We start from the raw sequence: 12,080 nt of genomic DNA on the forward strand, positions 1-12,080 counted from the left end.
GCTTTTAGGACATTGGTTTCCTTTAATATTTTATGAATACGAAAACCTCACATTTAATACAGTACTTGGTTAATTGAGGAAATAGCCTAATATGTTATTAGAATGAATGACAGAAGTACAGATCTTTTGACCAAAGGTTCATTTCTGGGAATTGTTCCAATGGATGTACAACTGTGAAAAAGTATATGTGTTAAGTTTCTTGTTAAAAGGTTGTTTTTAAATGTTTGGGACTGAGTGGAATATTTATTAGAAAAGGCCTATATAAATTATGGCATATTTACCCAATGGGTAAGGAATGGTTACCTGTGAGTAGATTTATGAAAGTTACCAAAATAACCAAAATACCTACACAGAAAAAAGATGAGGTAGAGCAGCATACTTATTGTGCTACATATTAATGTAGAAAAAGAAAGGATAATATTTATATATCTATATTGAAAGAGATTTTGGAAAGTTGCAGAAGCTAATAATGATTCCTGAAAAGAGCTCAGATAGGACTGGGTAGAAGAAAAATAGTGGGAAGGAGACTTTCTTTGGATTTTCATATTTTCTCTGCTATTTTTGAGCCAAGTAAATATTGCTTATTCACAAAAAGAAATAAAAATGTGGGGAACTGGACACAGTGGCACATGCTTGTAATCCCAGCATTTGGGAGGCTGAGACAGGAGGATTGCGGTTCGATGACAGCCTCAACTACTTAGACCCTCTGCAACTCAGAGACTGTTTCAACAAAAAGAATAAAAATAGGGCTGGGGGTGTAGCTCAGAGGTAGAATGCCCCTGGGTTCAATCCCCAGCACCCAAAAAAGAAAGAAAAAAAAAAAGGTGTTCAGGATTAAGACATCTTGGTGAAATACTGTCTTATATTACCAATAATATCTAATTTTATCTTTATATAGTATTTTATAAAATACTGTATAAAGTACTAATATTATAACACATACATTTTGTAAAATAAAGATTCATAAAGTAATTCAAAGAGGAAAAATCACCTCATTCCTTTTGTTCCCCTCTTAGGACTTATAATGGGTATCTCACTAAAGAGAAAATAATTTTGCCCAACGTCAAGAATTTAATATTAATACAGTATCTCCAAAGGTCTTACATGGTTCTACCTGTACATTGTTTTAATCCTACATATAATTGAAGATGAAATTAGCAGTTAAATTATATTTTCTCTTAAACCAGAAATCTTCCTGATGCAGCAGAGCCCGATATCATTTCAACCATCAAAAAAACCTTTAACTTTGGCCAGAGTGAAGCAGTTCATTTATTTCAAACACTGATGGAGTGCATGAAGAAAAAGGAGCTTGTAAGTAGATTTCAGCAGGATAAGGCTTCTTATTTCTTCCAAAACACATTTCTAAATTGACAACACTTCTGTTTTTAATTTAGACTTATAAGCCTGGTACAGTGTGGCACATGCCTGTAATCTCAGTACTTGAGGCTAACAGGAGGATTGCAGGTTTGAGGACAGTCTCAGGAAGTACTGAGGCTCTCATCAACCTAGTGAGATCCTGTTTCAAAATAAAAATAAAATAGAGTTGGAGGTATAGCTCAGAGATAGAATGTCCCTGGATTCAATCCTCAAGTATTACAAAAAAAATATGCATTTTAGACTTTAAATTTTGAAATTTTTTGTCGTCTTTTTTGCAGTACTGGGGATGGAACCCAGGGGTATTCTATCTCTGAGCTATACCCCCAGCCCTATGTTTTATTCTTTATTTTGAAACAGGGTCTCACTGAGTTGCAAAGGGCTTACTAAGTAGCTTAGGCTGTCCACGAACCCAGATCCTCCTGTCTCAGCCTCCCAAATGCTGGGATTACAAGCATGCACCACCATGCCCAGCTTGAAGTATTTGTTTATTTTTCATTTTTTTTGAGGGTCAGAGGATGGAAACCAGGAGCATTCGACTCCCAAGCTACACTCCCTGCCCTGTTTTTTATTTTTTATTTTGAACCTGAGGGCCTCACTAAGTAGCTGAGGCTGTCCGCAAACCACCATCTTCCAGTCTCAGCCTCCCAAATGCTAGGATTACAAGCGTGCGCCACCACACCCAGCTTGAAATTTTTGTTTTGTTTTGGGGTTGTTTTTGGTGGTACTGGGGTTCCTGGAAACCCTTCTACCTCAAGGCTACACTCCCAGATGTATTTTATACTTTTTATTTGGAAACAGGGTCTCTTAAGTCAGCAAGGCTGGCTTCGAACCTGTGCGATTCTCCTGTCTCCGCCTCCCAAGTGCGGGGATTAAAAGCGTGCGCCTCCACGCCCGGCTTGAAGTATTTTTTAATCACGTAAAATTATCATTTACTGTTGCTGGGTTTTTTTTTTTGTTTTTTTTTGTGGTGCCCAAGATTTAGCCCAGGGACATTCTACCTCTGAACTGTACCCCCAGCCCTATTTTTTATTCTTGATTTTGAAACAGAGTCTCACTAAATTGTAGAGGACCTCATTAAGTAAGCTGAGGCTGGCCACAAACCTGTGGTCCTCCTTCTCGGCCTCCCAGGTACTGGGATTCCAAGCATGCGCTCTTCAAGTTGAATGGTGATGTGGAAGGACTGTAGGTGTTTTTAGGGTATTGAGATACTATTTTATGCTTCTCCTTAAGAAAAATTTTATAAGTGGGTCTCAACAGATTATGTCCAACATCAGGGAAGACCTTTAAAGAGTTGTGCATGACTTTTCTGATAAAATATGTGGAAAATATTTTAAACAGTGTTAACTCTGAGTGAGTGCTTAAGGCTAATAAAGCTTAGTGCTATTAGTTTTAATCGTGGGCTTAAGTTTTTAGAGACAAAATATATTTTTTAACAGCTCTGTAAACAAATGTTAACTTGGTGTCCTCCATTGCAATTTTTTTTTACAATGAAATGAAATAAATTTAGTAGAAAAGTTTGTATTTGAGTAATCTTTTTTTTTTTTTTTTTTTTTTTTTTTGGTGGTACTGGGTTCCTGGAAGCCCTTCTATGTTCGGGCTGTACTCCCAGACCTATTGTTTTTATATTTTTTATTTGGAAACAGGGTCTCTTCAGCCAGTGCGGCTGGCTTCGAACCTGAGCGATCCTCCTGTCTCCGCCTCCCAAGCGCGGGGATTACAAGCGTGCACTACCACGCCCGGCTTGAGTAATCTTTTACTTAATGAAAAATGATTTTACCACATTCTGTGTAATTTAAAGACATTTGCAATGAAAGAATTGAACCAAAGAGACTTTTCTCTTTCAAGAGTACATGTATTACTTGAATGAATAAGTGGTCACTGTGGAGAGAATATCAGGATTTACTCACGTAATCTATAGCCTCAGTTCATAAGTTGCTTATTCTGATAACAGACATAAATGATAGGTCAAACAATGACTGTAATACAAAACTAAATATTTTGAGTAGATTTACACCATGTTTGGTAAATAATAAATGGTAGTTTTAAAAAATTTTCCGTTTAGTTTTAGGAGGTGAAGTGATTTCTGCCTTTTTCCCTCAAATGATCTATCTACCCCTACCCTGTATAGTTTGAAGTTACTTTCTGGTTTATGATGCCTTAGCTTTAAAAATATAAAGGCATAAATAATATTATCGTTTGATCTTTAGATCACTGTTTTCCACATTGGATCAGAAGAACATCAAGATATAGATGTAGCAATACTTACTGCACTGCTAAAAGGTAAAATTTTTTATTTTCATTTTCAAAGCTATAATTATCAAAGCAAATGTCTTTTGTGTGTGGGGGGTGGTACTGGGGACGGAACCCAGGGACTTTTCTACCTCTGGGCTATACTCCCAGACCTATTTTATATTTTATTTGGAAACGGGGTCTCACTAAGTTGCTGAGAGCCTAAGTAGCTGAGGCTGACTTCGAACCTGAGAGGCCATCCTGCTGTCTCAGCCTCCCAAGCGCTGGGATTACAAGCGTGTGCCACCACACTTAGCTAAATAAATGTCTCTTAAGTTAGAATGTAAACTTTCTAAGATCTTTACTGTATATTTTATTTACATAATTTAGGACTTTAATTTGGCTAAATGCTTGGGAAATGAATTTTTCTTTGCGAAAAACAAATTGGTGGTTTTTGTTGGTAGTAAATTAGCTTTTGTTTTTATCATGTGAATTAGTTTTAAGTTTAGTATGGCTTATTCCCCAAACTCTTTGATTATCCTATTAAGAGCATGTCACATTCTTAGTGGGCTGAAAAATAAATATTTAATGGTAACAAGGAATTTATTAATAGATATTAATGATAGGATTCTTTGGTTTGGACTAGGGATGGGTCCCAGGGGCCTTCTATCTCCATGCTACACCTCCAGACCTATTTATATTAATTTGGAAACAGGGTCTTACTGAGTTGATGAGAGCCTCACTAAGCTGCTAAGTCTGGCTTCGAACCTGCGATCTTCCTGTCTCAGCCTCCCAAGCACAGGGATTACAAGCATGTGCCACCATGCCCAGGTTAATGATAGGATTCTTAAACATAGCAATTTTTATTCTGAAGGGGAAATTTGGAAACTGGTGGTGTCTGTTAGGACTAACTTTCAAATTATATGATTACATTTTATTGAAGCTTTTTTCCCCAAAACCTAGAAATTAAAATGTTGTTCCCTCTGGATACCTAAAATCTAACTATGCAGTGACGTGGCAGGACAGAGCGAGCAGATACTCACTGTCTTCTTATTCATTCAAATTTACCAAATTTGGACCACAATAAGTTGCCAGTATATCAAGCATTTTAAAAGATGCCATTATGAAATATGCATCATCTTGGTATCAAGACATTGTGATTGGATGCCCCAAAACCATAAAGAAAATAAAAATAAATGAGAAGACGTAAAAGTAGATAGAAAAAGGGAGCACGCAAGTAGTGTTTACCATATCCTTTCTGTGTGTTGCCCACTGCCTAGAAATTCATGTTTTATATTGCTATCTCACCTTATCCCTACAACAGCCATAAGGGACATGATTCCTTTTATTTTTCTTATTTTATGAATGAGAAAACTAAGGAACCAGAAATGTTGAAGTGGAAGAATCACAAAGAGCTATTATAAAATAATAAGAAAAAGATGAATGTCTTGGAGGAAAATGGGTTAGAATTTATGTAAAAGATACTTGAGAAAGAATCTAAGTACTTGGAGGAAATGTGGAAAAGTGGTTAACATAGTATAAAAGTAAAAACAATGTTAAATTTTTATACCCTTAGTGATGGCATAAGTGTTCTGAAACATATTTTGAGAGTATATTAAAAGTGCTTATCCTTGGGTCCAGCAATTTGGTTCCTAGAAAACCATTCTATTTAAATACTCTGACATGTGCACTACAGTAAAATTACTTAGCAAAAATTCAAGATAATCTGAATATCAACTAGTTGGAATATTTGTTAGAAAAATTGTGGTTTGCCAGCCAGGCATGGTGGCGCACACTTATAATCCCAGCATTCAGGAGGTAGAGATAGGAGGATCGTGGTTCCCAGACAGTCTCAGCTGCTACTTAGTGAGGCCCTTTGCAATTCAGTGAGACCCTGTTTCAAACACAAAATGAACTAAAAAATAGGGCTAAGAGTGTAGCTCGGAGGTAGAATGTCCCTGGGTCCCATCCTCAGTACTACAAAAAGAAAAAAAGAAAAACTGTGGTTTGCCTTTAAAAGCATGAATACATATAGAGTAATATATACTTTTGAGGAAAGTTGAGCCAGGATACTAAGGTCCATAAAGCAGATTACTGGATGTTTCCATTTTAATAAACAAAAATAGATGAATGAGCTTATATATGCATAGCAAAATACCAGAAAGGATATTTCTCAGAATCCTAATAGTACTATCTCTGTGGGAGAGGCAGATTGTCTTTGTCTTATCACTTTTCTGCATTCTGAGCTGTTTGCAGTGAATGAAGCTGTGTATTTTCTATAGTTGGGAAATAAAAGTCCTCCATCCTGGGGTTGGTTCTGCCTCTCTGAGGCAGGCTGCTTCTGAGCAGTGGAGCAGTGGCTGACACCACCTGTGTGGTTAATTAAAGGGTGGTAGGGAGGTTTCATAAGTACTCACATATTAATGGAGATAAACTTGCCAATTATTTTCTTTATTCAATTAGGTACTAATGCATCTGCATTTGACCAGCTTATCCTTACTTTGGCATGGGATAGAGTTGACATTGCCAAAAATCATGTATTTGTTTATGGACAGCAGTGGCTGGTATGTAATTAATCTATACATACAATATAATTAAATAGTGTGGGCCCTCTGTATTCACAGATTTCTATTCATGGATTCAACCAATCACAGATTGTATACTATGTGGTTAGACCTACAATGATCAGATGTGTGCTGAACATGGACACACCTTTTCCTTGTCATTCCTTGAATAATACACTCTGACAACTATTTTTATAAGTGTGTTTGTGAGAGAAAAACTAAGAGAAAGAGACAGACAGACAGACAGACAGACAGAGAATTGAACCCAGGGGCATTCTATACCCACTGAGACATCTCCAGCCCTATTTTTATCTTTATTTTGAAACAGAGTCTTGCTTGGTTGATGAAAGTCTCACTGTTTGTTGAGGCTATCCTTAAACCTGTGGTCCTCCTGTCTCAGCCTTCCAAGTACTGGGATAACAAGCATGTGCCACCACACCTGGCTTTATATAAAATTTACATTATATTCGGTATTATAAGTAATGTAGAGATGGTTTAAAATTTACAGAAGGATATGTGTATGTAAATACTTTGCCATTTTATATAAATAAGATGAGCATCTCCTAGAACCAGTACCTCACAGATACTGAGGAACAACTGTAATGACCAAATATTTGCTGGAATTGTGACCAAACTTTATATTTTACCAAATGGCCACCAGTGCAAAATTAGTTTAGCTGAATAACATCCAGGTTCGTTTAGGATTTAAAAAGCTGCATTTACCTCTTAATAAAATCTTGTTTTTATAGGGGTTTATAGGTCTCTTAACAGCCCTAGAACTGCAGGAGCCTTAGAACTCTTGCCCTGTGTACAAGAAAACTCATTCTGACATTTCTTTGGATGTTCAGACTTGTTTCTTCTCGGTCTCCCCATTCAACTAAACAGAAACAACTGCTTTGCAGTTTCTGAGATGAGAAACTTTGGTGCATCTTTCTTTCTCTGTATTTATTTCCTTTCCTCCCTCCTTTTTTAATTTCTTCCTCCCTCACTCCCTCCCTTCCTTCCTGTCCTTCCTTCCTTCTTACCTGCCTGCCTGCCTTCCTTCCTTCCTTCCTTCCTGTCTTTCTCCCCTCCTGTCTTCCTTCCTTCCCTTTCTTTCTTTCTTTCTTTCTTTCTTTCTTTCTTTCTTTCTTTCTTTCTTTCTTTCTTTCTTCGCAGTACTAGGAATTGAACCCAAGGGTATTCTACCTCTGAGCTACACCCCCAGCCCTATTTTTTATTCTAAGTAGCCAGGGCTGGCTGCGAAGCTGTGATCCTCTTGTCTCAGCTTCCCAAATACTTGGATTATATGCATGTGCCTCCACTTCCAGCTTTCTATTTTATTCTTTATTTTGGAACAGTGTTTCTTCAAGATTACCACAAACTGGCCTCATGTTTCCTCAAACTTTCCATCTCAGCCTCCCATGTACTGGGATTACAGGTGTGTGCCACTGTGCCTGGCTACTTTTCTTCTCATATATTCCAGTCCATTTCTATCTGTAAATATTAATAGATAAACCTTCAAAATCAATTTTATCATCCTGACCCAATCTGTTATCATCCTTATTTTGTGTTATTTCAGTAGTACTCCTTTTTTTTCCCTACCCATTCTTCTCCTTTTACAGAAAAAAGATGGATCACATCATATTTATCCAGAGTCTTTATGATAGCCTCCAAGGTGTTGTTGTTGTTGTTGTTGTTGTTGTTGTTGTTGTTGTTGTTGTTGTTTTGTGGTACTGGAGATGGAATCCAAGGGCATTCTACCCCTGAGCTACACCCCAGTCCTGTTTTTTATTATTTTTATTTTGAAACAGGGTCACACTGAATTGTAAAGGGCCTCACTAAGTAGCTGAAGCTTCCCACAAACCATGATCCTCCTGTCTCAGCCTCCCAAATGCTGGGATTACAAGTGTGTGCCACCATGCCTAGCTTGTTGTTTGTTGTTTGTTTGTTTTTTAACATCAAGCATGCCGGGCTTAGTGGCGTGTGTTTATAATCCCCCCCTCTTGGGAGGCTGAGACAGGAGGATCACCTCTCAGGTTCAAAGCCAGCCTCAGCTACTTAGTGAGGCTCAGAGCAACTTAATGAGACCCTTTTCCCAAATAAAATATAAAATAGGTCTGAGAGTATAGCCCGGATGTAGAAAGCCTCTGGGTTCCACCCCCAGTAACACCAAAAATAAACAAAAGCAAACAAAAAGTCAAGCCTGCTCTTATCACTAGGCTTTGTTCTTGCTATTCTCTCAGGAACATTCTTCCTAGTCACCTGGCTTTACTTCCTCATATTTTTTCTGGCTTCTAACTTGCTCTTTTACCCTAATTTTAATTTTGTGACATCCCCTGATGGCAGTGTTTCTTGTGTTCTGAGGTGCTAATCACCTCAATATTTAAATCAGAAACTTAAAATTTTAAGCCAGCGTTTTATTTCTTTGGATAATTTTTACTTTTAGTCTTCTTAGATATAAAGAACTGAATAAAGCTTTTGTCTCCTTAAGTATATGTGGTTTGTCTCATGGATTTTTTTCTAGATAATGTTAGGTTTATTTGATCTTGTGCTTTTTAACCTAAGAGTTTGCAGGACAGTTGCTTTTACTTTTTATTCAGTACCCATTGAATGAAAAAATGCTACTTAAAAAACATATATTTCTTTAAACTTTATCTTTGTTTCTTTAGATAGAAAATTTGAGTTTGGCTTTGTTATTGTTCTAGGATAGTGGTTATAAGGCAGACGTTGTGGCACACGCTTGTAATCCCAGAGCTTGGGAGGCTGAGACAGAAGGATTGTCTCACAGGTTCGAAGCCAGCCTCAGCTACTTAGTGAGGCTCTCTGCAACTTAGTGAGACCCTGTTTTCAAATAAAGTGTAAAATAGGTCTGGGAGTATGGCTTGGAGGTAGAAAATCTCCTGGGTTCCACCCCCAGTACCACACACACACAAAAAAAAAATAGGATAGTGGTTACAAACCCAGTTAGCTAGAATGTTGCTTTTTTATAAATAATAATTAAAAGTTAAGGGTGTAGCTCAGTGGTAGAGTGCATGGCCTTTGTGAGGCATGGGTTTGATCCCCAGCACTAAGAGCCCTCCCCCAAAATAAAAATAACAAGAATTTTGTTGTGCTTCTTTTATTATACCAAAATTAAATTTCAGAAATACTGCGTGAAAGTTTTTTTTTTTTTATAAAAAACAATATAATGCCCTAATTCTGATGAGACAAAAGTGATTTATAATAAATTAAAAAATTGTATGGAAAGGTTTGTTGTTAAGTAACTTAAATACCGTGGGGAACAGAAAAATACTCTTTTATAAATACAGGGCAGGGAAAGAGCATAAGGGACCAGGTATGCACTAGAGTGCTGGAATTTTAATTTTAGCAGAAGTAATGACACACCAGAGCTGGGCACAGTAGCACACACCTGTAATCCCAGTACTTGGGAGGTTGACACAGGAAGATCACAAGTTCACGGTTCACCCGGGTAACTTAGCTAGATCTTTGTTTCAAAATAAAAAAGAAAGAAGGCTGGAGTTGTAGCTCCGTGGTAGATTGCCCCTGGGTTCACTTCCCAGGAATATAGAGGAACTAAAGTCTAAATCAGTTAGGCCTTATTTTTAAGGAAAACACCAAAATATTTTTCTCTTAACAACTAAGTAGTACAAAATATCACAGAAAACATTATGTTCTATCTTGAAATTTCATTATGTATAACACATGCATTTCATCAGTATATATATTATTTATTTATTTATTTATTTATTTATTTATTTATTCTTTGGTGTTACTGGGGATAGAACCCTTCTACCTCTGGGCTACATTCCCAGACCTTTTTTTTATATTTTATTTGGAAACAGGGTCTCTTAAGCCAGCGAATTAATACAGGTGGATTGCACTGGCTTTGAACCTGTGCAATCCACCTGTCTCTGCTTCCCAAGCTCGGGGATTACAAGCGTGTGCCACCACGCCCGGCAATCAGTATATATTTTTAAAAGGCAGGTGTGGCATGCACCTGTAATCCTAGTACTTGGGAAGCTGAGACAGGATTGCAGGTTTGAAGTCAGCCTCAGCAATTTAGTGTGACCTTGTTTCAAAATTGAAAATAAAAAGGTCTGGGTATGTGGCTTGGAGGTAGAATATCCTCGGGTTCAATTCTTAGTAAAACACACACACACACACACACACACACACACACACACACACACACACATCTTAGAGACCAAATGCTTTGCTAGGTAATGGAAAATGAAGATAGATTAGGGAAAGAACTAGAAATGTTAACTGCTGTAGAGCAATTGCATAGTTGTGTGGTAAACTTATGAAGATCTTGCTTGACTTGTTTTTGAAATTTTTCATTATTGAACAAGAATATTTGGTGTTCATATTGCAAAGTAGAAGTTCTGATTTTTTACTCATAAGCATCTGACAAGATAAAGAAAAGTTTTATGAGATGTGGAATTGTTTCTAGTAGATTATTATCCAGCATATTATGATTTTTGGTATCTCTGGGCCCTACCCCTTAAAAGTTAGTAATTGCTCTTAACTACTGAAATGGTTCATCCAAAAATTTGTTCAGCATTGAGAACCACTGCTCTAAGGTATTTTTCCCCCAGTTTTTGTAATGTACTTTACAATTTTTTCCCCACATGTGACACTGTTCTCTTTACATAATAGCATTTATGGAAAACTCTTTGGGGAATGGTCTTCTAGCCAGGTCTGAATACCTTAAGTCCTAGTCATTCCTTAGTTTGTATCTTTCTAATTTTATTATACAACTGCTTGGGAGTGAAGAGATGTAAGTCCTAATGACTTACATTTAGAAGTCGTTGATAATTAGTACATGTGAAATATCTTTATTAATATTTATACTCTTTCAGGTTGGATCATTAGAACAAGCTATGCTCGATGCTCTTGTAATGGATAGAGTTGCATTTGTAAAACTTCTTATTGAAAATGGAGTAAGCATGCATAAATTTCTTACCATTCCAAGGCTAGAGGAACTTTACAACACTGTAAGTGCATGATAAAATTTTTTGTTGAATGTTTTACCAAATTTGGGAAATGTCATTTTACCTGAACATACCCATTTCTATAGATACAGCCTTTAATGTCTTGCTTGGTTATATGGGGAAGAAACAGTCAGCCTTAGTATGGATTGCTTGTTTTGACAGTCAAAAACCATTCCTGGCTTTTGGAAGCCCTTTTCTCACCACAGCCAGTGGGAGACACAATGTAGATTTAACAGCCCATCTCCCATTCCCTCTTCTCACTCTTGAAAAACTAGAAGATTGCTAGGGGTAGTAGTGAACACCTGTAATCCTAATACTTGGCTGGCTGAGGTGGGACCCTCATCAACTTAGCAAGAACCTGTTTCAGATTTTTTAAAAGGGGGGGGGGCTGGGGGTATAACTCAGAGGTAGAATGCCCTTTGGTTCAATCCCAGTAACAAAACAAAACGAGAGAGGGAAAGAAGTCCAATATAATATAATTTATATAAGAAAGTCCTTATAAGTCCTGTAAGTAACAACAACAAAATTATTTTAGAAGAAATATAATAGTGTGCTCTTTTTTTTTCCTCCCCCAAGAAACAAGGTCCAACTAATCCAATGCTGTTTCATCTTGTTCGAGATGTCAAACAGGTAAGAGAATATTTTTGGTTTTGAAAAATAATTTATACTTACCTGTTTATAAAAGAGCATTTAAGTATTTTTAATATAGCAATTTCATTATTGCTTTAATAAAACTATTCAATTTATGGACAAGATAAAGTAAAGGCTAGATTTGTGGTAAGAATAAAGGAAAGAGCATGTTTCAGAAATCAAGAAAAAGAAAAGTTTGTGGAATTCAAACCAATTTCCTGAGCTTCAGCTCATCCAAGATAGAATGTGATGGACCGTATAGCTTTTGTCCATAACAGGAAAATCATCGACAGAATGTGTTGTC

General features: G+C 36.9%; 1 protein-coding gene across 1 annotated transcript in view; it reads left to right on the plus strand.

The window, feature by feature from the left end:
- Positions 1-268: 268 nt before the first annotated feature.
- TRPM7 (transient receptor potential cation channel subfamily M member 7) overlaps positions 269-12,080 on the plus strand; it is a gene marked incomplete at both ends in the record, with an annotated part of 69,409 nt that continues 57,597 nt past the window's right edge. Inside the window, 6 exons of the mRNA XM_080707013.1 lie at positions 269-288; positions 1,188-1,311; positions 3,585-3,657; positions 6,070-6,170; positions 11,015-11,095; positions 11,723-11,776. Of these exons, the coding sequence (XP_080563139.1) occupies positions 269-288; positions 1,188-1,311; positions 3,585-3,657; positions 6,070-6,170; positions 11,015-11,095; positions 11,723-11,776 (453 nt within the window). The remainder of the gene's footprint in view (positions 289-1,187; positions 1,312-3,584; positions 3,658-6,069; positions 6,171-11,014; positions 11,096-11,722; positions 11,777-12,080) is intronic.

This window comes from Muscardinus avellanarius, assembly GCF_963383645.1.
Source record: "Muscardinus avellanarius genome assembly, chromosome: 12".
Classification (NCBI taxonomy): domain Eukaryota; kingdom Metazoa; phylum Chordata; class Mammalia; order Rodentia; family Gliridae; genus Muscardinus; species Muscardinus avellanarius.